We start from the raw sequence: 24,349 nt of genomic DNA, 5'->3' as shown, positions 1-24,349 counted from the left end.
TACTTGAACTGAAAAGCTGGCCGCCTTCATTTTTGAAAAATGATTGAGTGGAATCGTAGACACTGCTTTAACATTCCGAACTTTGTCCAACTCTGTTGCCTGAAACAAACCGTAGAGCAAAGTTTTGTATCTGATTTCATGCTGCATCAGCTTCAGGGGCTCTTCACTTCTACTTCAGAATATACTTACAGCCTCTTGAATGAATGAAGCTCTTTGGAGACAAGAGCCTAGCACAATTCAAGATGGGGGTCTCCCTACTCTTTTTCATCCACTCTCCAAGGCACATAATGCCTTCCAGTTTGATTCCAGCAGGCCCCAAATCACAATGTCTTAGTCGCAGCATGAAGTTATGAGGAAAATGGCCCCCAAAGGAGGGACGGGCTCTTGTGATCCATCAGCAAGGCCCTTGTGTTTCTCTGGGAGCCTTCCTTCAGATTGCAACAGGAGCGTTGAGTTGTTCAGACAGATGGCAAAGATTATTTCGTGTTGCTGAGATTTCAGTGCACTACTGTTTCAAGCATGTCTCCCAGTGCGGCGCAAATGATGCGTTCTTCCCAGCACGGCGCTGACGGGAACTGCTTTGTCTTCCCTGATCATGTTTCACAGCCTCACCTGTTGAGGAGTTGATTCTTCCCACCCCAACCCCCCACCCCCGAAGTTGAGCATGCGCCGGAGCGGACATATTTGGCTGGTGAGTCCACCCATGGCTCTGAGTTGTGGTGAGACTCTGGGGCCGTCAGTGAAATGGAACGTTGCTGAGTAGCGTAAAAAAGTGATGATGAAAACTTTCTGCTTAGGCTTTTCTCTTGGTGGTTCGGGGATAGTAGATCTTTATTTAGAGACCCATGTTTCCCAACTCTTGCTCTTTAGCAGACCTGTTATTAAGAGCGGAAAATGGGCATTCCTATTTGGCCTATTCAGGCATCAGCAGAAGCTAAATAACTTTTTCATTGTGTCCGTCTCAGCTGCTGCATTTGCCAAATCTGGATGTCTGTATTATGTGCCATTTCTGAATAACATGCTCAAATAATGAAGGTGTGTATTTATGTGTACAAGTGCCATCCTAATTCCCTTCACCTTGCAGCTATAGTTCGGATTTTAGAACCAGTTGTGTGGCACTTTCAAGACCTTAACAGGCCAGTTCTGATGGCTCGTGAAGCAAGCCTATGCGTTTGTGTAGTCCATCATACTCTGGGCCAGCCCACCCATGAGGCAAGGTGAGGTGACCACCTCAGATGGCAGGATCCACAATGGCAGCAGAATCTAATGTAGAGCCTTATTCCCACCCCCTCTTGCATCTGATGTAGATCTTCACTCATCCCTTCTTTCTTGGTGGGGAGGGAGGCACCATTTTGTCATTTTCTTCAGGTGCAGAAAGGTCTCAGGCTGTTCCTAGATGCTCTTTATTGAGAAGTGACTGGGTATGTATGCTGCTAACAAAGCCCTCTCCTCCATCAAAATGGCTGCATTCATCTACATCTTGGGGATTGCTGTGTTCATACATACGTACATCTCTGTGAGCATGAGAGGCAACCTGCACTGAAAATGCTGGCTGTATCCAAGAATGCCATCAAGGCCTGCACATCATTCAATCCAACAACTGTGTGAAATGTCCAGATTGCCCTTTTAGATGGAAGGCTAAAATGAGAAACTTAAATCTCCTCTACTGAATATAGCGCCTGGACATTCTGCTTTGCAGCTTCCGATAGTTAGTGCTGAAAGATAACCAACATCCTTGCTCTTTTGTTGTTGTTGAGGACTGGTGATCAGTGAGTCAAAGGGATAATATATAGGCCAGAGCTCTGCTGGGTAGCAAACCATATGGCCTCAAAGCACAACAAATTCCAGGTCCCATATATTCCTGTAGCCTAATTACAGGGTTGGAAAGCAACCAAAGCTGCTACCTGTTGTCACTGTGTGGTGTCTGAAATGATTGAGGAGCTCTGTTGCTCTGTTGTGTGATGTTTGCACTCTCAGCACCGAGTCCTGCTGCCCTCGAAACAATTTAATGCTGGGCTCAGTTTCCCGGGTTTAATGTGTTGTATCTGGCTTTAAAAAATATTTTAAAATCCTTGTGCCAAGAAACATGAGCTTCTTTGACTAGCGCTCGTTATATATAATGTGTGCTGCATACCGCCTCATTAAGAAATGGGGAAATCATTTTGTCAACTGAAGTGATGACTGCAATGTATATGTACATGAAATTGCTTGCCAGTTCTCCGGATTGTCAAACAGATTTGAAAGGCCAGCAGCCCCATGACTGGAGAGATCAGGCTTGCTTTGGCTGCATCAGTCACTGACATCCACTTGGCCACCCTTGTGTGTAATGCTAAAAGAATAAAGAAAAGAAAAAAGGTACTTCTGTTTTGGGGCAATGCGTAGGAGGGTGAAACCTCTCCCATTTGCTTGAGGACAAAAAGAGCAGCTGAGAGCAGCTCTTTCAAACAAGATCCAGTGGAATATATAAATTTGCATTAATATCAATCACCAGCAAAAAATTAGTTGCATAAGTGGCTGTCAGAGATGAATGAGATTACTTGCTGCTTTTTGTTTTAAGCAGCAAATCAAACTTAGCATCTTAACTGCTGCCTTGGAGGTGGGGAAGCTGTTCAAAAGGTTTGACTTGATTCCTGACAATTAATCACTGGCTTTACCCCCAAATACAGCTGGGTGATACATTGATATACCATCCAAAACTGGTTTGAAATCCATATCGTGAGATCCGTTTTATAGTTTTTGACCTGGCAATATATTGTGAATCATGGTGTTTGTGTGTGCTATGCAAAAATCACAACGTGGGAAAACCCTTCTCCAGGGTCAGGAAGTCTGTGCCCCTTCCAGATATTGCTGGACTACATCTCCCATCATCACTGACTGTTCACCAAGATAGGATTTGAGTCCAACATCCAGAGGACCTTGCAGTACCCAAAGTTGAAATGCATATCTGGTGTGGTGTTTAGAGATGAGAGAAAGTGGTGGGGGGCATGGAGGATGGAAATACAGTTGGGAGTGTAAGCAAAAAAACACTAAAAGCCTGGTTGGTAAAATATGGATTTGTTACTAATTTCTCATTCTTGGCGATGACATTCTGTCTTCTGCTGAAATGTGTTTTCTCAGTCAGGCTTTTTGGCTCCAATTATCTCATGAGAGAAGAGGAAATCTCTCATTGGATTATTCGTGAAGTGAACACACCAAATTAGAACAGTAGAAAAAGCAAGGCCTGCAGCTGTGGTTCCTTGCAATGTATTGTTTATATTGATTTATGCATATGCAAGCAACGTTGGGCAGCTGACCACAAGTGCTGGGACCAAAGAAGGTTTATTTCTTATTTAAACATCCATAACAAAGCATCATTTTGCAAACTGTCATAAGCCCAAACAAATTCTCTTCCCATCACTTCTCGTTTCCCAGAAAATTTCCCAGAAAACAGTGCTCCAACTTTGCTTTATAGGAACTTCCGTATCTTAGGATGTTGCACCCCTGATTCATGACTTGTGTTGTAATCCTTTTACCATTTTACCCGCAATCCTTCCATTTCCACCATCTAAACATTCTGTAGATCTGACTGGGAATGTCTCAGCACGGTCTGACGAACGAAAACAGGAAATGTGGGTTTGGGGTTTGGGGGGGGGGAGAAAGAACAGTTACCTGGAATATTGAAGTCCCCTCATTAGAAGTTGTAGTTTCTGGGTGGAACCCAGTATCATATGAATGGACTTCCACTTGCACAGTGAGATTCACCCTCTTGTTCTGCCCCCTGTGTAGAGGGGACTTTTGGGGGCATTTGGGGGACTCCAGGGGTAGAAGAGGACAGTAAAAGTTCTGTTCTGCATTCGCATGGACAGCTTGGGATGCAACCCTACAGCGAAGATGTTAGGAGATGTGAGCTAATGGCTGAACTTGTTAGTGCATCCTTCAGGCAGGAAGACTGAATCTCTGGCATCATCTGCTTGAAGGAGGAAAGTTGGGTGCTGGTGCTGGGTGGAGCTGGCATGGGGAGAATAGCTGGCATATCACTTGTCTTTTCTCTTAATATACTAATTTGTTTAAGTGTTAGGCACAGATGTGGTGGAGGAAATTCTGATCTCCTTCCATTTATATGTCTTAACCATAATCTAGATGGTGTTTGGCTGATCTTTGTTGGGGAGGGTGGGGTGTGGAGCCAGAGGGCGATGACTAGTCAGAAAGAGGACCAGGCATTGATAAAGTGGGAAAGCAGGCTAGTATTTCACTCCATGCCTTGATGTGGCTAATCCAGAATGCGGCAGCTAGACTGGTGACTGGGAGTGACCTCCGAGACCACATAACACTGGTCCTGAAAGACCTGCATTGGCTCCCAGTATGTTTCCCTGCACAATTCAAAGTGTTGGTGCTGACCTTTAAAACCCTAAATGGCCTCGGCCCAGTATACCTGAAGGAGTGTCTCCACCCCCATTGTTCAACCTGGACACTGAGGTCCAGCTCGAAGGGCCTTCTGGCAGTTCCCTCACTGTGAGAAGTGAAGTTACAGAGAACTAGGCAGAGGGCCTTCTTGGTAGTGGCACCCACCCTGTGGAATGCCCTCCCATCAGATGTGAAATAAATAAGCAACTATCGGACTTTTAGAAGACATCTGAAGACAGCCCTGTTTAGGGAAGTTTTTAATATTGGATGAATTATTGTATTTTAATCTTGTGTTGGAAGCCGCCCAGAGTGGCTGGGGAAACCCAGCCAGATGGGCAGGGTATAAATAAATTATTATATTATATTATTTTGTTTTGTTTTGTTTTGTTTTGTTTTGTTTTGTTTTGTTTTGTCATGTCATGCCAACTGATGGGGCAGGGAACTCTTTGTGTTCTTCCATGGTTGCTCAGGACTGTCTTCTGTATTCCCTAGGTTTGCAGCAGGGTGTAGCCAATGTGAAGCCCTCCAGCTGTTGTGGACTACAACTTCCACCCTTCCTCACTTTTGGCTGTGGTGTGGTTGGGGATGATGGGAATTTTAGTCCAAACATATGGAGCACACTGTGTTGGCTACTCCTGGTTTGTAGGTGAGGTGTGGACCTTTCCATTGATGCTTTTTGTAGCTGCATGATTTTTGACTATTTGTACTGTGGTTGTTTGCTGGCTTTGTAAATTTCAAGGAATTTGGAAATGGCTTGTTCATATGGTTTATGCCAAGAGTTGGGAACCTGTAGCCATCCAGAGAATGAATGCTGTGTGCAGTGAACATGACAAGCGGCTGGGGATTATGAGGATTATTGTCCAGCAACATCTGGCCACAGTTCTCCATCCTTTCCTCAAGTGGTCTTGCATCTTCTCCAGCAGTTTTACCAAGGCTAGCATAGCAGGGTTGTATTTTTATTTTTTGGATGGGGGAGTATATGGAATATTCCCTTAGTGCTGTTCCTTCCTTCAGCAAATATTTCACTCCCCCCCCCCAGACCGTGGAGCACACTGTATGATTAGGAAGGAGACACAAACATCTCTCATCCACCTGCCAGCTTGTCTAATGCTAAGCTGTTAGCCACTGGATTCAGGATACAAAGAGTGCTTGTGTGTACTGACACATGTATTGAAGGCCATTCCTTGTTTAGAGTCTGTTGGCACACACTTAAGAGCGCCTCAGGATGCTTCCACATAGCCTTCTCTCCCTCGCCCCTCTGCATATAGAGCCCATCCTGCACCTTCAACCTGTGAATCTAGCTATTGGCACCATTCACTTAACTGGTTTATTCCAGAGAATCCCAATGATGTTCCTGTCTCAAACTGTTGCACTCACACTTTCCCAACATGTCACTCCATTAAAAAAAATAAAAGTGTCAGGTTCAGATTGCTTTTGGAGTTTCTTGCACGATTGTAATGCTATTTCCTTACTTGGTTTGAAGGTGTGGCTTGCAATGTACTTGGCGATGGGGCTGGTGTGTAGCCTTTCTTCCTCTCCCCATTACCTGCTTGCTGCTCCATCATGTGGCCTCTTCAGAACCATTGCCCTGCTGTAGCATCTGGACCGTATCTGAAAGTGAGTTTAAAGGGGGAAAGGATGTAAAATGACCACAGGTACTCTTATGGGAGGGACACGGGTGGCACTGTGGGTTAAACCACAGAGCCTAGGACTTGCCAATCAGAAGGTCAGGGGTTTGAATCCCCGCGACAGGGGTGAGCTCCCGTTGCTCGGTCTCAGCTCCTGCCAACCTAGCAGTTCGAAAGCACGTCAAAGTGCAAGTAGATAAATAGGTACCACTCCAGCGGGAAGGTAAACGGTGTTTCTTGTGCTGCCCTGGTTTGCCAGAAGCAGCTTAGTCATGCTGGCCACATGACCCGGAAGCTGTACGCTGCCTCCCTCGGCCAATAAAGTGAGATGAGCGCTGCAACCCCAGAGTCGGCCACGACTGGACCTAATGGTCAGGGGTCCCTGTACCTTTACTCTTATGGGGAAAAGGTGGGCAGGGAAGATTTACCCCAGTTGTAGCAACTGGTAGGAATTCTTGTGTCAAGGGAGAGTGAAAAGAGAGGACAGGCTCCTTCCATATGTAATGAATTGTCTGCAAGATGGAATCTCAGTAAATATAGTGAGTTATGCTGAAGTTTTCCCTTCTATACAACTACTAAATATGCAAAAGCCTCTTTTTTTCACCTGGTCTGTATTGTGCAAATAATAGCACATTAGGCTCATGCTTGTACAACTTTGAGGAAGTTGCAAAGCTGTGCATAATTCCCTTGAGTCCTTCCCTGAAAGAGAGGTGCTGGGTGCTATTTGATCTCAGTCTCGTGGTTGGTGACAAATGTCTAGCTTAAATGTGAGTGGATGTGAAGTGGCCTGAGAGCACCCAAAATATCTGAATGAAGTTCAGGCAGTGGGGGCTTCCCCTGGGCCCAGAGCCCTCCCAAGACTCTACTGATTTTGGCAGCAGTAGCAAAAAGAAAAGAATAAAAGAATAATAATAAAACAAGCTGGGATGGGGTTCCACAGCTTGGAACCAATATGTTCAGCACCCTAATGGGGATGTTAATAATCACCTGTAATCAGCTGAAGTGTACATGTGAGGGTCACACCCACTGCTACTGTGGAAGGTTGGCCAAGGGTGAACATGATCCTCAGGCAAAAGGAAGATTGGTCAACTCTGGAAGGGATGAACACCACAGACACTCTCTCTGTGTACTTCCAGGGATATGTTGCTACACAGGCATGTGCTTGGATGATTCAGATGAGAGGGGGCATTGACTGGATTCAAATGCTCCTCCTACATACCTCTTCTGAACGCAATTGCTTCTCTGGAAGTGGCAGCTTCCGGTAAGCCAAGAGGAAGCGGTGCCTGCATCCTGATGAACAGCCAGTTTCTTAATAATGGTGGAGGAAAAGGGAGCCTTTCTTAATTACAACCTTGCTCTGTCCCTGTCAAATTACTGAGTTGGAAATGCAGAGTCTTTCATTAAAACTTTATCTATGTAATTAGAAATTATATATACCTACAGCAGAGAGCACCTTCATGCCTCAGTCGCTCTCTTTAAAGATACCTTGATGCTATCTGACTAAAGCCGGGGGTGTGATCAGAATCCACTTTCTTCAGATATCAGAGCCTTTCTGTCTCCCCAAGAGGGAAAGTGGTGCTCACATTTTAGTTCCAGCTTTTCAGCCTCTAAGTTTCTGAACTCTTCCCCTCCCAGCCGCTCCCAAATGCGTCCAGTGCATCATTGTTTGGGAGGCAGCTGTTCTATTATGCATTCACCTCCTGAGTAAGCCTCACTTACACAACCAAGAGTATAACATCCAGTAGGCTACTGGATCAAACCAAAGTTCTATCTAACAAGCACGATGTTTCCTACAGGATCTGGCTAGATGCCTCTCGGAAACCCAGAAGCAGGATATGACAGTAATGGCCCTCTCCTGTTGTTTCCCAGAGGTAAACTGTATATGGTATGGGAGGTAATATAAAGCCGAGATAGCCTTACCCTCCACAGCATTTTCTTGTCTTTTTTTAACACATCTAAGTTGCTGGCCATAACTGCATATTATGGTCACAATTTCATAGTTGAGCTACCTTGGGCGTAAAAGTATTTGCTTTTGTCTGCTCACAATGTAAGTTCAATGATGGTATATGAGATAGGGAGGAAACACTTTGATTCAAAGAACTCCAGACTTCTATGCACCATGACAGATGACTCCTCCCTAGTACTGTCTACCTGCTTCTCTAGGCAAAGGTTGACCTCTACAACTTTCACATCAGGCAGGCAAGTGGACATGCAGTCTACATGCCCATCACAAACCTCTTTCTATTGATTGAATTATTCACTATGAGGAACCCTCTCCCACTGGAGGCACAGCCTTGTCACAGGAGGATATTGGTTCACGCCTCCACATGGAATAGGTTCCTTCTAAGAGATTCCTCTTTCTTGGGGCACCATCCTCTGCCCCTGAGACCGTCCTAACAGTACAGGTGATTACCCTGGATGCTGCTATCTCATCCCCAAAAGGACTCTTCTACCAGTTTCTGTGTCTCTCAGCTGTGTGTCTCACCTTGGCCTCATTTCTCTTGAGAGCCAGGAGCTCATTGCATCAAGCATGGTTTTTGTCCAGCAGACAGGTAGTGTCACATGTATAGCTATTTTCATAAATGTTTTGATTGGGTGGCGGGAGGGTGAGTTTGAGGGCTTTTGCCTTTTCCACCCTGTCACTGAAATCACACAGGTGCCTAACTTGCTTGTCTGCTATACTGTTTATCTCAACGCTTTAGCGCTGGGGTGGAAATGGTTTGTCTGCTGGGCCTCACCTTGTGCTCTTAGCGGATTGTTTATCCCCTCGCAGCTCTCCTGTGAATCCTTGTCTACAGGAAGGATTTTGATAAGTCTACTTCCCTCCCTGCCATTGTGCCTTGTTTGGCTATCTTGGGTTATTCACAGGGCACTGTGCTTCTCTAGAGAACCCCAGTTCACCCCACCCACTCAGACTTAATAACCTTGCTGCTGTTATGCTTGTTTATCTTAGGAAAGGGAGGCAAGTTGGAACAGCTGATCTTGCCAGAGGTTTTGGACACTGTGCTGCAGCTCTTGCTCCTGTCGAGGTGGCAGTTCTGAGGGCACCGGCTTTGTTCTACAACCCTGAGCCATGTTGATTTTCTCTCCAGGCATGCCTGGGAGCTGATGTTCTCTGTTCATGACCAGGCTAATTCAATTTCAGATGCAGTGTCTGTCTATCTCTTTGACTAATCACCAATCCAATAATGGGAGATTGGAGAAGGCAATCCCATTTGTATTAAAATGCATTTAAGGCTCAGTGTGCAGAGAGGATCAACAGTGTATTAATTTGCTAGACCTCTTATTCCAGCGTGAGGAAATTATAGAGCAGCGCACATTGTCTGGGTCACCTTCTGGCTGTAAAGTAGTTTTAAGGAGTGACCTTTTCAACTTCTGACCATTTTGTACCCCCTTGTGAAGCAGGTGATATGGTTAAGGGTACACGTCTCACATCTTGTCCATGCACTGACCCCTCTGATGTGGTTAGGAAATATAAACCCTCTCAGAAGCTCTTGAGAACTTGTAATAACTCCAGCTACGATTGTAAACATTAAAGATTGATTAGCCCAATTTCTCCAAACATTTCTCTACTGCCTGATTTGCACAGGGACACAGGAGACTGCCTTATACTGAATCAGATCATCAATCCATCTAGTCTGGTATTGCCTGCAGCAACTGGCAGGGGCTGTCCAAGGTGTCATTCCAGATTCTCTCCCAGCCATACCTAGAGATGCTGGGGATTGAACTTAGCACCTTCTGTACACAAAGCAGATTCTCTGCCACTAAGCTATGGCCCTTCCTCATTAGAAGCCACGTGCAAACAATAAGGAAATCGTAGGTACTGTGCAACTAATGCAAACTGCATTTGAAACTACTGTTGTTAACGAGCGAGCTGTCCTGGCTCTGGTGAGTTCCTGTTTTAAGAACATTCAGGAAGCTGTGTACTCAATCTTCTGAAGGAAGTGAGAAAGGAGAATCTCAGTTCTGCTTCTGGTGATCTGAATGCAATCTTAAAGAAGGTCATAACAACTGTGGTGGTGGTTTTTTCAATATATATATAAAAGCTTCACATAGAGAAGTCCCCTTCTTGACCTCTCACGGCTTCTCCAAGGTGGGAAGCCTGTGCCATAGGGAGAAGTCAGTGAAAAGGCTTTCAAGCAGCTGCTCCTTGAGAGCCTTGGTCCAGTGCACCACGGCAGTGTTGGATAAATAGAACAGCTTCTGGCACATTGAAAGCTTGCTTTCCTTTTGTGTGCTTTGCCACCAGAGTGGTGTTGGTACCTCCCGTGCAGACGGGGCCCTAAACAAAGAGCTTAATAGCAGGCCGATCACATGGCTTCTGCCACCATGTAGCCAATCCCGTTCAGGGGTTTCAGCCTTGTGCAAAGTTATAATTGGCCTCTCCACAGCAGTGTGACTTTTTGTGCTCTTCAAAAGCTACCTCTCTCTTTATACAGAGGCTGACTGAGAAGGTGGGAGGGTGGCTTTTGTTGAGGGAGGACACAGAGACCCAATTGTGAAGGTGGATGGGTGATGCTAGGGTGGCTATATATATATATATATATATATATATATATATATATATATATATGGGCTGGCTCTTGTCAACCCATTCTTGAAAACAGCCCACAGGCATTGAACATGGCTCCCTGGAAGGAAGAATATCCTGCTGAAGGGAAACAAAAAAAGCAAATCTTTCCAACAAGAACTCCTGTGGCCAGCCATTATTCTTTGGACGTCTCACAGAAGCTTGTGTTTCTGCCTGGCTCTCCCCCACCCCCATCCAGTGAAATCTGGTTTGGGGTAGAATTAAAGGGCCCATTTCTCAAAAGCTGTAGATAAGAATACTGAATACCACAAATCCTGTCCTTGCATTGCGATTGTCAAAGGAAACGACTTGGTAATAATAATAACAACAACGGACGCCTTTCCTTTTCAGTTTATTTGCTAAAGTAGGCAAATAAACAAAGGTTAACAAAAGTGTTCAGGCCATTTAGGGTTTGGCTTAGGAGTGTTTTCTTATGGACCATGCCATATCCTTTGATGCTCACCTGCTATTGGAAGGTGGCTGTTGGGCAAAATGAACCATTGCCCTAACACATTTTTTCTTCATTTTTTAAAAAAGTGTCTGCTCCCCTAAAACTCAGGTAGTTCTTCAATAAGACCATTTTAGCTTTACTGTGTTTAAAGTTTCCTCTCATAATCACCTTGGGCTATATCAGAGATGTCTGTTGTAAGGTTAGTGCTGCATTTTTGTTTTTGATTTTTGCAGTGTTCACATGATGTCATTGGCATAAAAATGCCAGCCTATATTCTCTCCCCCCCTCCATTTAAACCTGCTGTATGTAAGCCCAATCTTTGCTTGGTTTAATTTAAGATGGTAGAGCAGTGGCTTTTACAATTCTCATTGAAGTTTACTTGGCCGAGTTGAGCCTTGCTTGCAAGATGGAAGGAAGGCTGCTGGCAAAAGAAGCTTGGTGGCAGCAGGAACAGACAAGTGGGTTAAAGCACAACTGCAGACTGCATGCACAGCATCTTCTCATGGCCAGTTTTTGATATGCGGCTCTTGAGAGTAGCACCACAGTTCAAGAAGGACACTGACAAACTGGAACGTGTCCAGAGGAGGGCAACCAAAATGGTCAAAGGCCTGGAAACGATGCCTTATGAGGAACGGCTAAGGGAGCTGGGCATGTTTAGCCTGGAAAAGAGGAGGTTAAGGGGTGATATGATAGCCATTTTCAAATATATAAAAGGATGTCACATAGAGGAGGGAGAAAGGTTGTTTTCTCCTGCTCCAGAGAAGCGGACACGGAGCAATGGATCCAAACTACAAGAAAGAAGATTCCACCTAAACATTAGGAAGAACTTCCTGACAGTAAGAGCTGTTCGACAGTGGAATTTGCTGCCAAGGAGTGTGGTGGAGTCTCCTTCTTTGGAGGTCTTTAAGCAGAGGCTTGACAACCATATGTCAGGAGTGCTCTGATGGTGTTTCCTGCTTGGCAGGGGGTTGGACTCGATGGCCCTTGTGGTCTCTTGCAACTCTATGATTCTATGATCCAACATGTCTTCTCAATTGTTACCCTGACGGTTAAGTTAGTTGTCCCAGTTAATGTGAATGCTTTGAACCTTATAAAGAAATAAAAAATGCAGTTATTGTGTGCCTCAGATATGCCCCTTTGGTCTATTTCCAAAACTGGCTAATTTGGTTAAGTGTAGACGGTACTGAGTTTTTCTTACCTAAAACCTGGTAGTGATTTCTTCCATTTTCTACAGATTTTAGTGAAGAGCGATTTGGAAACAGTTTTGGGATGCTGTCCCAATGCTACCACATTATTGCTGTCTGGAGGGACTTGTAGTGTGACAACGGCAGAACAATGATAAAACAAGAGCATGTGTGTTATAAACAGTTCTGGGATTTCAGCAGGAAATTCTGGGATGGACTGTGGTTGGAAATAAACCACCCTGAAACTTCTGCAGGTACAAATGTTATTTTAACAGGTATTGCATATAACTGACCTGATAGCACTGTGAGCCCCAATCTTTTCTTTTCTTTATTGTTAATGTTGCTTTTTCTCCAAAGAGCTCAAGATAATAGCACACACACATCTCCCCCTCTCCATTATACCAATCCCACCCTGTGAGGTAGGTTAGGCTGACAGTGTCTCTCAAAGTCACCTGATGCATTTCATGGCAGAGTGGAGATTTGAACCCTGGTTGCCCGGGTCCTAGTCCAGCATTCCGGAAAGAACTGAGAGCTCCGAAGAATAGTTGTGGCCTTTCTCTTTTCTTAATGCTCTATTTTACAAAGATGAGTTCCTTCTTTTTATTGGCCGTTTTAAATGTTTCTCTTCTCCCCTGCTGCATAGTCCTGGGTGTTGTAGTCTGGAGCTGGGATATTCAACAGACTAAAATATTTATCACCACAAATCTCTAATAGTGACGGTGGGACTTACATCCTGGCAGTGAGTAAGCAAAATTGAAAGAGTAGCTTCATGTGCCCTGGCAAAGAACTTGGAAAATATTTTTTTCCTCCACAACCCCCAAAGCATCTTTGCTAAAATATATCAGTCCTACACATATGCATTCAAAAATAATACAGTGGTGCCTCAGGTTACATACGCTTCAGGTTACATACGCTTCAGATTGCAGACTCCGCTAACCCAGAAATATTACCTCGGGTTAAGAACTTTGCTTCAGGATGAGAACAGAAATCGTGCTCCAGCGGTGCGGCAGGAGCGGGAGGCCCCATTAGCTAAAGTGGTGCTTCAGGTTAAGAACAGTTTCAGGTTAAGAATGAACCTCCGTAACAAATTAAGTACTTAACCCGAGGTACCCCTGTAAAGTGTATGGGTTTTGTACAGTCCACATGCCCTCTTCCTGCTTAGTGGCTAAACTTTATATGGCCTTTTGAAATCTCTAGAAGACACATCTTCTCTTCAAGGGCAGGAGGAATATCTTTTTCCCCAGGTCTGAATCTTCTGCACTGCTCAATCGAACGCCTGTTAAATCTGTTCTTGTAGGAGAGCTAAATCCATAACCGGAGCGATTAAACCAATTTGGCTACATGGAAACAGGGTCTAATTAATCACGCTGTCCAAACTCCTCTTGCTTTATGGAGCCGCTTCTTATTTTACATTCCTTTCTTGCCACTTGAAAAGCTTCTATGTTAGTCTTAACTTCTTTGAAGCAGATCTTATTGAATTTAAATGTATTCACTCAACCATGATTGCTGCCGAAAAGCCCTTGTCTGTGCTGGCAGTCCATGTAGGAGGAATAGTGTTTGGTCTCCTCCTTTCCTACCTCTTTCTCCCCCCTGCCCGCTCCCCCCCCCCAACATGCAGCAGGCAGGGTGAGGAGTTGAAAGATTACTCCCTGGCCAGGGTAGGTGGGCAACCATAGGTGGGTGAACAAGCATGGGGGGATATCGCAATGCAGCGAGAAGCTCTTGCCTACACAGATAAGTGAGCTTTATTCCAAGGAGTCCTGCAGATCCAAAGCATCAAATGTTGGATCCAAAATGTGCGAGTGCGGTATAGGCTACCAAAATATGTAGAAGTGATTCCTCCTCCTCCTTTTCTTTTTTAATGACTTGTGGCTTGCTTCCTTAGCAGCCTGTAAAAAAGCTGCTGATGCCTGGTTATTTTGTGGGGGGTTCTGAGCTCTTGAACCAAGAGAGAGAGAGAGAAGCTTATGAATAATGCAACTTCAGTGAGCAAAGGGATTAATGAAAGCACAACCCATTTGGTCAGATGGAGGCAGAGTCCTCATTGGGTGCCTCTGCCAACTGAAAACATTAAAGAGGCCACTGAAAACTCCTGTAAACTATGCGTATAATTATTGGTGCCTCGTCTTGTGGACTTTGCGCAAGAAAATGGAGCAAGCAAGGAATGGTGGTTGAGATGTGCTTGCATTTCTCTCCTAGAGCACAGGCCTGGTTGTGTTGTGCAGATGGAAACATACGTCCTGGATGTTGGTGGAATAGCGACTGTAGTCGCAGGACTAAGTAAGTAATGAAGAAAAGGGTGGTGGGAATTAGCACATTGAAAAGCGCCTCTTGTGTGGAAAGTCCTTGACCACTTTTTTTTTATCTCTCCCTCCCCCACCCCTGAAATTGGCTGTGTCTGTTTTGAGTCATTTCATTTCCAAGAAACCTTTCTCCTCCTCCTCCTTCCCTTAACATGACCTGCAAAAAGCCCATGCAGGAAATGGCTGCAGATTACTCGACTACCCCTCTGGCCAAGCCATGTGAAATGAATGCCTGATAATGATGAGAGAGTGTCTAAAGGAACGGCTCCGTAAACAGCAGTGAGCTTTTAATCTAACCACTATCCAGTCATCTGCACTTATTTTCCGCTCCTTCCCACCACCTCCTTTTCCTAGCAGGCATAAGACCTTGTAGCCATTAAAGTGGTGCTGAGGGGATCCTTCAGACAATGGAAGGGGCGCCGAGTGGGACAAAAGGAATTCAGATGCGCTCTTGTCTCTTGGGCAAGTGAGAAGCAAGGGGAGTTCTTGTAAACGGCAGTGGAACTGGTGTGTCTTGAATGATGCTGACAATTAGGAGTGTCCTGCTGGTTTTTCTGAAACAAACAAATACAAATACCCTGTATAAAGAGTCTAATATTGCTTTGTGTTAATCATCTCCAGCATGTCATTCAATCATGCAGAATATTTACTGCTTAATTCTACCTATTGCCCCAAACAGTTATATTAATAAGACAGCCTTCTCTTCAGGAACATGGTTGGAAGTGAAATCTTATATGCCATGAATCGAGGAATAGGATAGCTAGTATGGCAGAGCTGTGTATGGTCAGTGTTTGGGTGGGAGGCTACCAGGGAACTCCTTGTACTTAGCTCAGCTCCTAGAAGGAAGGAGTGATATACAACTGTAATGTGTGAAAGGTTCACAGCCATGTGGCTGCCATCGTCTAATTTGTATTTACTATGGCAATCCCTGGTGCACCTATAGTGCTGATATACCTATGGTGGGAAATAGCTCCAATTCTGTGTTGGTTAGGAGCTGTTACCTCTCTCTGTAAATCAACTTGCACCTGTCTGAAAGCTTCTCACATGTGAAGGCTACCTACAGATGACCTGGCTTCTAGCAGCAGCCTTATTTGAGTCTCGAAGGTACATATGGACCTGTCGCTTTCTGGCAAGAAGATTGAAGGCCAGCAACGAGCTAATGACTATGAAGGGTGTTGTTTCCTGCCATTTCTAAAAAAGCAAGAGGCTCTCAAAGCTTACGGTGGTCTGCAAGTGAGAGGATGACCTGGCAATCTAAATTCCAGTATATGATGCTTGTCTCTGAAGGCGCCAGGCTAAAGCATGAGGTGATTGAATCTAGTCGAAAATCACTTCTGCATTATTCCCCACCTTGTAAGTCATGTCAGGGGTGCCATAGCAGTAGATTCCCTACATCAACAGGGGATCACACAGTTGGTTTCCAGAACTATCCACTTACTCTTACCAGGCTCTCAAGAGTCCTTCCATCTCTGCTGCTACTCCTGTGTAATTTGCCCCTTAAGCACATCCTTTCCCCATCTTCATCCCAATTGATGCTGTTGTGAAGCATCTGCAAAACTGCTAGCAACCAGTGCTGGAAAAGAACATTATTTCCAGTGTCTCCAGCTGAAAACCATTTTATTTGACCCCCCTCCAGTTGCTTGATTTTTGGCTGTGGAGATCCTACCACCTTTCCTTTGATAAAAATTAGAGAGGATATTGAATATGCAATGACTGCTAAAGTGGCTGTGGAAGAGGGTGAAGTGAAACAGAGCAATTCTTGAGGTGGAAACCAGGAGAAACATCAAGACCAGTTGCTTGCTTTTAACAAGCAAATGGCCATATTCTCTGGCTGCCTCATTGGTTAAGAGGAAAACTCTGCGCATGCATTTCTGCAAAGGCACCAGATCACTCTCTTCTGTTTCGTGTTTGCTCTTTACTCTTGATATATTCCTATGCATCTTGGTTCTTCTGTGTTCCAACCTGGATCATCTCAGCTGTGCTGCTGCCTGGCACTCCTGGTTTTGTAGCTTCTGGCCTTGCAATAAAAGCTCAAGAGCCTTGTTGTTTGTACCTGTCAGCTTGTTTTTGTAAGCCCAAGACAGCAACAGCATGTAAAATACTTCTCCTCCCCCCCCTTCTGCCACATCACTAACAAGAGCCCCCCCTCTCAATTTTCTTTATTGGGAAGTGTCAACAGATTAGTGGAGAATCCCTCTGTGCGGACAAAAACCTGCCACAAAAGGCATTAGGCTTTCAGCTATTGGATTACCACGTGGCCACCTGTCAACTGACTTTGTAAATGTATCTGTCTCCAAACTGTTTTTCACATTAGAGGGCTGAGGTGTTTTTTTCTCCAGGAATGTGTGTTCTAAATGACTATTTCAGAATCCTGCATTTAAGCCTTTTTGGGGGGTGAGGGAGGAGTTGAGGAGATTAAAGCTGTCTTGTGCAAGAACACTAATGTAATAAAATCTTAAGTGGTTAACGGGCAAAGCGGGCCAGTCTGTCTGCACGGTAAATACATTGCTTCACCTAGCGCCAGGTGCCTTGTGGGGAAAATCTTTATGAAAGGAGTTCTCTAGCTCCTAAGAGTTCCTTTGTCTGAGATGGTTCTAGGAGGTAGGGCTCTATTGCTACCTGAAGCAGTATGCATGGAAATGGTTTGTGTGGTGGGTGCTTGCATCTCCTGAAGAGACTTTTTTTCTTGGACTTCTGTGACCACGCCCCCAATTTAGAAAATATTGGTGATTGTCAAAGGTTTGTTTTTTGACAGAACCTGCATCCTTTGAATGGGCAGCATCATTCAGTTGATCACCTGAATCACATTTAAAGTCATATAGTGAAATAAGCTGTGGTGAGCCTCAGACATAAACTCTGTTCCCCTCCTCATCTCCTCTCGTGCATACAAGGAGATGGGTGCATGGGCGTAGCTGGGGGGGGGATTCATGGGGGCAGCTGCCCCCCCTCAGATCAAGTAAATAAATAAAAATACTTAACTGACCAATTGCATGGCAGATAACTTGTTCTGCCTCCCCAACATAAAGCCTGCCTCCCCTAAAATCAATCATTGCTTTTTCCCATGGATGGGTGGACATTTTAGAACAAACTGTTATTCATGAAGGTGGAACTCTTGGTTCATTCCAACCAAGGTAAGCTTAACTCAGCCAGAGTTGAAATGTGGTGGGCACCAAAATTTAAGCAAGTTAACCTCGGGTTAAGAACTTAATTCGTTCTAGAGGTCCGTTCTTAACCTGAGGTGTGCTTTCACTAATGGGGGCTTCTGCTGCTGCTGCGCCACTGGCGCACAATTTCCATTCTTATCCTGGGGCAAAGTTCTTAACCTGGAGCAACCACTTCCTGGTTAGCAGAGTTTGTAACTCAAGGTACCACTGTATGTGGCACAACTCATAATAAAACTTCCTGACAAACCTCCTGAAGTAGGAGTGCTTAAGATACCTCATGCGAAGTGATTCATAAATGAAATAAACAATGCCATTACGGAAGAGACCTTTGGGTACATCTTGGCCTTTTGATTCACAATGTACTTAAGTCTGAAATGATGCTCTGTTGTTCCTTGGCTGAGTAAATAATCTTGTTGGGTATTGTCAGTACCAAGAACTGTAAAAGAGTGCTGTAATTAATGCCCATCAGTGTTTCTAACCACTCTGTGCTTTTCTTCTCCTTCCCTCTCGCTTTTCTTTGGCAGGGATTTGATGCCAAGAACTCTCGATGGGCAGATCACCATGGAGAAAACTCCCAGCTACTTTGTCACCAAGGAAGCCCCGGCTCGCATCTCTGCCATGGCGAAGGGCACCAAGCTCATTGTGGTGGTGAGAGACCCGGTCACCAGAGCCATTTCTGACTACACGCAAACTCTGTCCAAGAAGCCTGACATCCCCACCTTTGAGAGCCTGACCTTCAAAAACAGGACTACGGGCCTCATTGATACCTCCTGGAGTGCCATCCAGATTGGCATTTACGCCAAGCACCTGGAAAACTGGCTCCTGTACTTCCCCATTGGGCAGATCCTCTTTGTCAGTGGGGAGAGGCTAATCAGTGATCCAGCTGGCGAGTTAGGCCGAGTCCAGGACTTTCTGGGCCTCAAGAGGATCATCACGGACAAACACTTCTACTTCAACAAAACCAAGGGTTTCCCATGCCTGAAAAAGGCTGAAGGCAGCAGCAAGCCCCACTGCTTGGGCAAAACCAAGGGGCGGACCCACCCCAACATAGACCAGGAAGTGGTCCAGAGGCTGCGGGAATTCTACAGGCCCTTCAACATGAAGTTCTACCAGATGACTGGACATGACTTTGGCTGGGATTGATGGTTTAATGCAGACGTTCTTGCCAGAGTTAACCCCATCATTTCAGCTTGCTATCCCCCTTATATATGTAGATAGGTCTATATGTAAAATGTACAGAAATCTATTTTATAATAATTTATTTTTAATTCTTAAGCAATTAATTCACTAAGCTGCCTAACCACACTGTAGCAGCCCATAGCTGTGTTTTTAACATTCCACAGTGCTGAATCCTTACTCTGCTCTTTCTCTTTTTTGTAGCCTGGTTCAGTTTGTGCTGGAAAGTGCTTCCAAGTATCTTCTATGAGAAAAATTAATATAAAAAGAAAGGTTGGTGGGTAAGGGAGAAAGAATTTTTAAAAGCACAATTTTATTTTCCAATACGGGTACTAGGCATTTTGAAACACTTTTGTTAAAGGCCCTCCAGCTAGCATATTTTGCCTTCCCTCTTCCAGATCAACCCACTCGCAACTGAGTTTTTGGTTGGCTATGAAATTTCGTGGAACTCAAAGCATTTAGGCCTAGCTTAAGCCTTTACAGGTGGGCATGGCATGAGTGCAGAAGGAGATTCTCTCCAGCCATATAGCTGCTGCTGCCTCTTTCTCAGATATGTTTTCCTGGATGTGTACAACTCTCTCTCCTTGTAGAAAGCTTTGCTACAGTAGTTACTGAATGTTCTACAGTTTTTCCTTCTGCTTTCTTGACCTTTAAGCAGATTTCCTGGACTGACAACTATGCATATTTGGTCCAGCTTTAACTTGTTCCTGCTGAAAATGTGAAATGCTTCCTTCGGGCACAATTCATACGGGGTGCTTCTTCTTCTTTTTTTAAAAAAAGCTGGTCTTGCAGAAGAAGACCATGCAGTCTGAACTTGTATAGTGAACCACTCCCTGCTATGTATAATTGAATGATAGGCCTGATTGCTGATAGCCCTGCAGTCAGGGTGCTCTCAGATTAGAACATGCAGAGTTACATGCCTCATCAGCCTTTTTCTAAGAGAGTTAATTAACCCCCCCCCCTCCGCTGGTGCTGAGCTGAAAGTTTTGGACTTTCATATGGGGTCAAGTGGGATGTGGGGGGAAGTATGCACTTCATTAAACCCTTGAGAGAGGGGTTGGAAATGATCATGCAGGGACCATAGACAGTCTGAACCTTGCCAAAGAATTTCACCCCCCCCCCAGACTAGCAAACAGCCTATTCCTGCCCCTGCCCTCAATCACATTATGCTAAGGTGAATTGAATGTAACATCTTGGCACATTTTAATTGGACCTCCAGGAGAATTGCTCCCAATGTAGGTACTTCATGGCAACTTGAGAAGGTTGGGCATGTCTGACCAATGTTGCGGTGAGTGAGCTACCATCTTGTATTAAAACCTCTGTTCAGCTGCGCTCTTTCTCTCTTTCTCTTTCTGTGTGTGTTTCAGTTCTCAACACATTCTTGAAGTGTCCCACATTGGACACACCTTGAACAATGTGGGCAGAACTGTCAGATTTATTTTGAGAAGTAACTGCATATGGAATGTGGGATTCCTCAGGGGGCTGTATACAATGTGTGTGTTCATGAGCACTTGCACATTATTCTAAGGATGCAGACATTCATATGAACATTCAGCCTCTGTGTTGGCCATCTTTGGACCTATGATGTTTACTATCACCTGCTGGTGAGGCAGCACTCTAGGACAGGCTTCCCCAGTCTTGCACCCTCCAAATTTTGTTGGATGGCAACTCCGATCACCCCTGACCATTGGGCACCTTGGCTGGGGGGGTGACCAGGATTCCAAAAACATCTGGAGTACCAGAGGTTCCCCTTCCTGATTTACATGTTGAGCACTACAGAAGACATTAAATAGACCCCTTGCTATAGACCTCACTCAATCCTTTACACCGGGGTTGGTCAGCATGGTGTCCTCCAGATGTTGCTGAACCACAACTCCCACAGTCCCATGCTGGCTGAGGCTGATGGGAGTGGGACTTCAAAAACACCTGGAGGAATGCTACTATAGAAAAAGTTGCTTGAACCCACCTCCTCCCTACTAAAGTGAGATGCAACACATGTGCCCTTAGCCTCCTCTTTCTGGACCCCCCCATAGAATCTGTGACATGCTAATGTGATAACCACGTTGTCAAGCCATGCAGCTTCTCTTGCTCAAGGAAATTGTAGTGGGTTTTTTCTTTTATAGCTCTCCTTTGTTTTCCATTTCCAAACCTTTTTCTTAGTTGGACTGCAGAACTCAGTGCTTGGACTTTCTTCTTCTTCTCTGAGTAGGTTTGTAGCCTGATGCCTTCCTCTCCATTGCACAAATCAAATTGGCAAAGTAGTTATTGTATCCACAGAACCTGTTCCGAATGATTTTATGAAATAAGTTGAGTGATAACTCTGCCACTACTTCACCATTCAGTATCTTGAACAAAATTGGCTGAGCAGATTATATAGCAGAAATATTATGAAACCAGTTAATTTAAAAAACCTTACCTACATATCGTGGTAATCATGGTGGACCTTGTACCATATGGCATTTGAAACTGTTCAAGCTAGCTTCCATACATTAACTTTTTAATGTTCACGAGAGGGTACCCAGTTGAAACTCAGAGGTGTGGTTGGACTTGTTTCCCCCCACATGGTAACATTAATTTATGGCTGAGTTCCATTCAGCAATACGTCCAGATATTAGCAATATTTTTGTGTGTGTGTTTGCTGTAACATGATACATCTTAGACTAGTCTACTTGTAAAGGAAAGCAAAATGGCAAGCAAAAACTGTAAATTGAGTATTTTGTGGTATGTACAACACAAATTAATTTTACACAGAGGTTTCTAGGAAAATGAAATTTTGATTCATACTATTTCTTTGTATGAAGAAATAAAATATATTTTACCAAACCATGGAGACCACCTCATTTTCCTTTTCAACGTGTGGGTAAACAGAAATCAAAACAAAAGGTTTGGCTATCAGAGGAATCCAAATTGGGGTCAGGGGAGTGGAGTGGTGGATAGACTAGTGCAGTGACTGATGAGGGCAAAGGGCGTATCCTCCACTACTGTTTTGTTTTTTAAAAATAAATGTTATGTATTATTTCACTTTTTATATAATAACCCCCTCCTGGTACAAATCTCAACAGTGAAATACGGAGCGGTTATGCATACTCGTTATCAGTATCGTTACACATTGCCTTGCTCCTTGCATAAAGAAGTAAAGTGCCACATGTAAAATAAAACAATTTAAATTCACAGTACAGGAAATATAAAGATGCAGATGTCCCCAGGAGAGCTCTCCATAACGTTCTGTGTTGAAGATGGATTCTCTCTGAGGTACAGATGAAATAAAGCCATACCATTTTTCATGGAAAGTGTCCCCCATTATTATTTACTGAAGGGCTCTCATCCGGCCTCTCTGAGGGGAATGGAGCAGCTTTGGATTGAGCAGATCAATGGTCAGCTCTGCTCCATCCCCATGATGCCTTGCTTTGGGAACTTACACTGGCAACTGGCAACAGGAACACCAAGAGCATTTGTGTTCTCTTTGTTGCACATTCTTTAGTAGGAGCCTTCATGATGGTGGAGCCCCCTGGCTGGACACCTCTGCCATATCCTAACCCCCTCAATTATGGGTGATCAAGGGATTGCTCTCAGGTCTACTTTTGGGATTATTATTCCACAGAAAGCAATATTCTACACAGGGATGTTTGGAACAAATTCTGCCCCTCAGCCCAGTTTCAGAAGCCCTATATAAGCAATCAGATCTCTTGCAGGAGTACACTATCCTTCCCTTGTGGCTGTACTGGGCAGAAAGAAAGAGGGGAAAAGAAAAAAGGAGTATTCAGGAAAGAGAAGGGGAATGGTTCTGCTAACTGCTGGCACAGATGGATTATCCCAGAGGGAATGAACCCCACATTTATTCATTCACTCTGAACCCCCTGATCTCATTAGCACTGCACCGAGAGAGTGTTGTGGTGCATGTCCTCTATTTTGGTGATGCAAGGTCTCAACAGCTTCCCAAACATTTTGTGCCTCTGAAAAATAACAGGATGGCTCCATTTTAAGGTGACTCTTGATAGAGACTTCATTTGCAAACAGTTCCTTGAGGTATTGCGATCAAGTTGTTAGCAACAGGTTTTTGAATTAAAAAACATCAGCCAGATTTTCTCTAGAGAGTGTAAACTGGCATTTTGATAGCAATGCTGTTGTGAACTCTGCAAAAAAACAAAAACACACCGCATGCAGGAGGAGGAACAACTGTACAACAAGTACCCACGTGGAAGCACCCCTGGCCAGAGATTTGGCAGCTACTAAAGTGTTAGTGAAGAGACAAGAAGGGTTGAGACAGACCTGGACTGCTTTCCAGGTAGAAATCGCAAAGCAAACTCTACTGTTTTAAAGCCATGAATGGATGTTTATTTTTCATGGCCTACAAGTTTCCCAAACCCACCTTGAAATATATACTCTGATCGGCAATTTTGCTGGGACCAAAACAAATGCTTCATATTTTACAACATATTAAGAGATCAGTCCCCCTCTTCCCATAATAAATTAGGAGACCAGTTGCTTAATGATTAGGGAAATACAGATGTTTGTAATGCAGACACCATTTCTTGAAAAAGCAGCCTGGTTTTCATATTTGTTCTGGAGGAGGATAGTGAGAGGCGCTTTTATGCTACACTTTTTTAAGGAAGGTGGGAAAGAAAATAAGCTTCTGCATATCTGGGTGTGTGCGTGGGGGGGAATGGAGCACTCCAGACAAATCCAAAATACGGTAGTCTGCAGCAACTGACCCACATGTACTTTTATCTCTCTCCCACCCCCAGCAATAAAAAAGAAGGACTATTAGGTTTCCAAATTAATGCAGGAAGTCACAAGCAGGTTAATAGTCTATTTTCCTCACTGAAGAGATTTGCTTCGGATCCAGTCTGACAGCCTGTGTCCTGCTGTAGCCTACCAGGTTCCTCTAGGTAAGAAGCTGCAGCTGCATCTAGACTTCTACATGTGGTTGGGAGGGAGTGGGTAAATGTAACAGGATTCCTCTCCTTCTCCACTGTATATTCAGGCTTGCAAACAGACCAGGCGTAGTTCAGCCCTAAGTCTCCATTTGTGTTGGAAGAACTAGTCATTCACCCTGAGATGCTGAAGTAGAGGAGAAATGGTCCAGCATGGGTTGTACCAAAAAATGATTTGTCACCATAAGGTAAAGGTAAAGGGACCACTGACCATTAGGTCCAGTTGTGGCCGACTCTGGGGTTGCAGCGCTCATCTCGCTTTACTGGCCGAGGGAGCTGGCGTACAGCTTCTGGGTCATGTGGCCAGCATAACGAAGCCACTTCTGGTGAAACCAGAGCAGCACACGGAAACGCCATTTACCTTCCTGCCGGAGCGGTACCTATTTATCTACTTGCACTTTGATGTGCTTTTGAACTGCTAGGTTGGCAGGAGCAGGGACCGAGCAATGGGAGCTCACCCCGTCACAGGGATTCGAACTGCCGACCTTCTGATCAGCAAGTCCCAGGCTCTGTGGTTTAACCCACAGCGCCACCCGCGTCCCCTTTGTCACCATAA

The 24,349-nt window shown here is 44.6% G+C and overlaps 1 protein-coding gene across 1 annotated transcript in view; it reads left to right on the top strand.

The window, feature by feature from the left end:
* Positions 1-21,682, top strand: part of LOC308581449 (heparan sulfate glucosamine 3-O-sulfotransferase 3B1-like) — a 31,897-nt gene extending 10,215 nt beyond the window's left edge. Inside the window, exon 2 of the mRNA XM_081183857.1 lies at positions 18,208-21,682. Within this exon, the coding sequence (XP_081039983.1) occupies positions 18,208-18,826 (619 nt within the window). The 3' untranslated portion in view covers positions 18,827-21,682. The remainder of the gene's footprint in view (positions 1-18,207) is intronic.
* Positions 21,683-24,349: the final 2,667 nt, after the last annotated feature.

The sequence above is a fragment of the Podarcis bocagei genome (genome assembly GCF_964188305.1).
Source record: "Podarcis bocagei genome assembly, chromosome: 2".
NCBI classification, from domain to species: Eukaryota; Metazoa; Chordata; class Lepidosauria; order Squamata; family Lacertidae; genus Podarcis; species Podarcis bocagei.
Note: the sequence above shows the minus strand (reverse complement) of the source record. Positions and strands in the feature narration are given on the sequence as shown.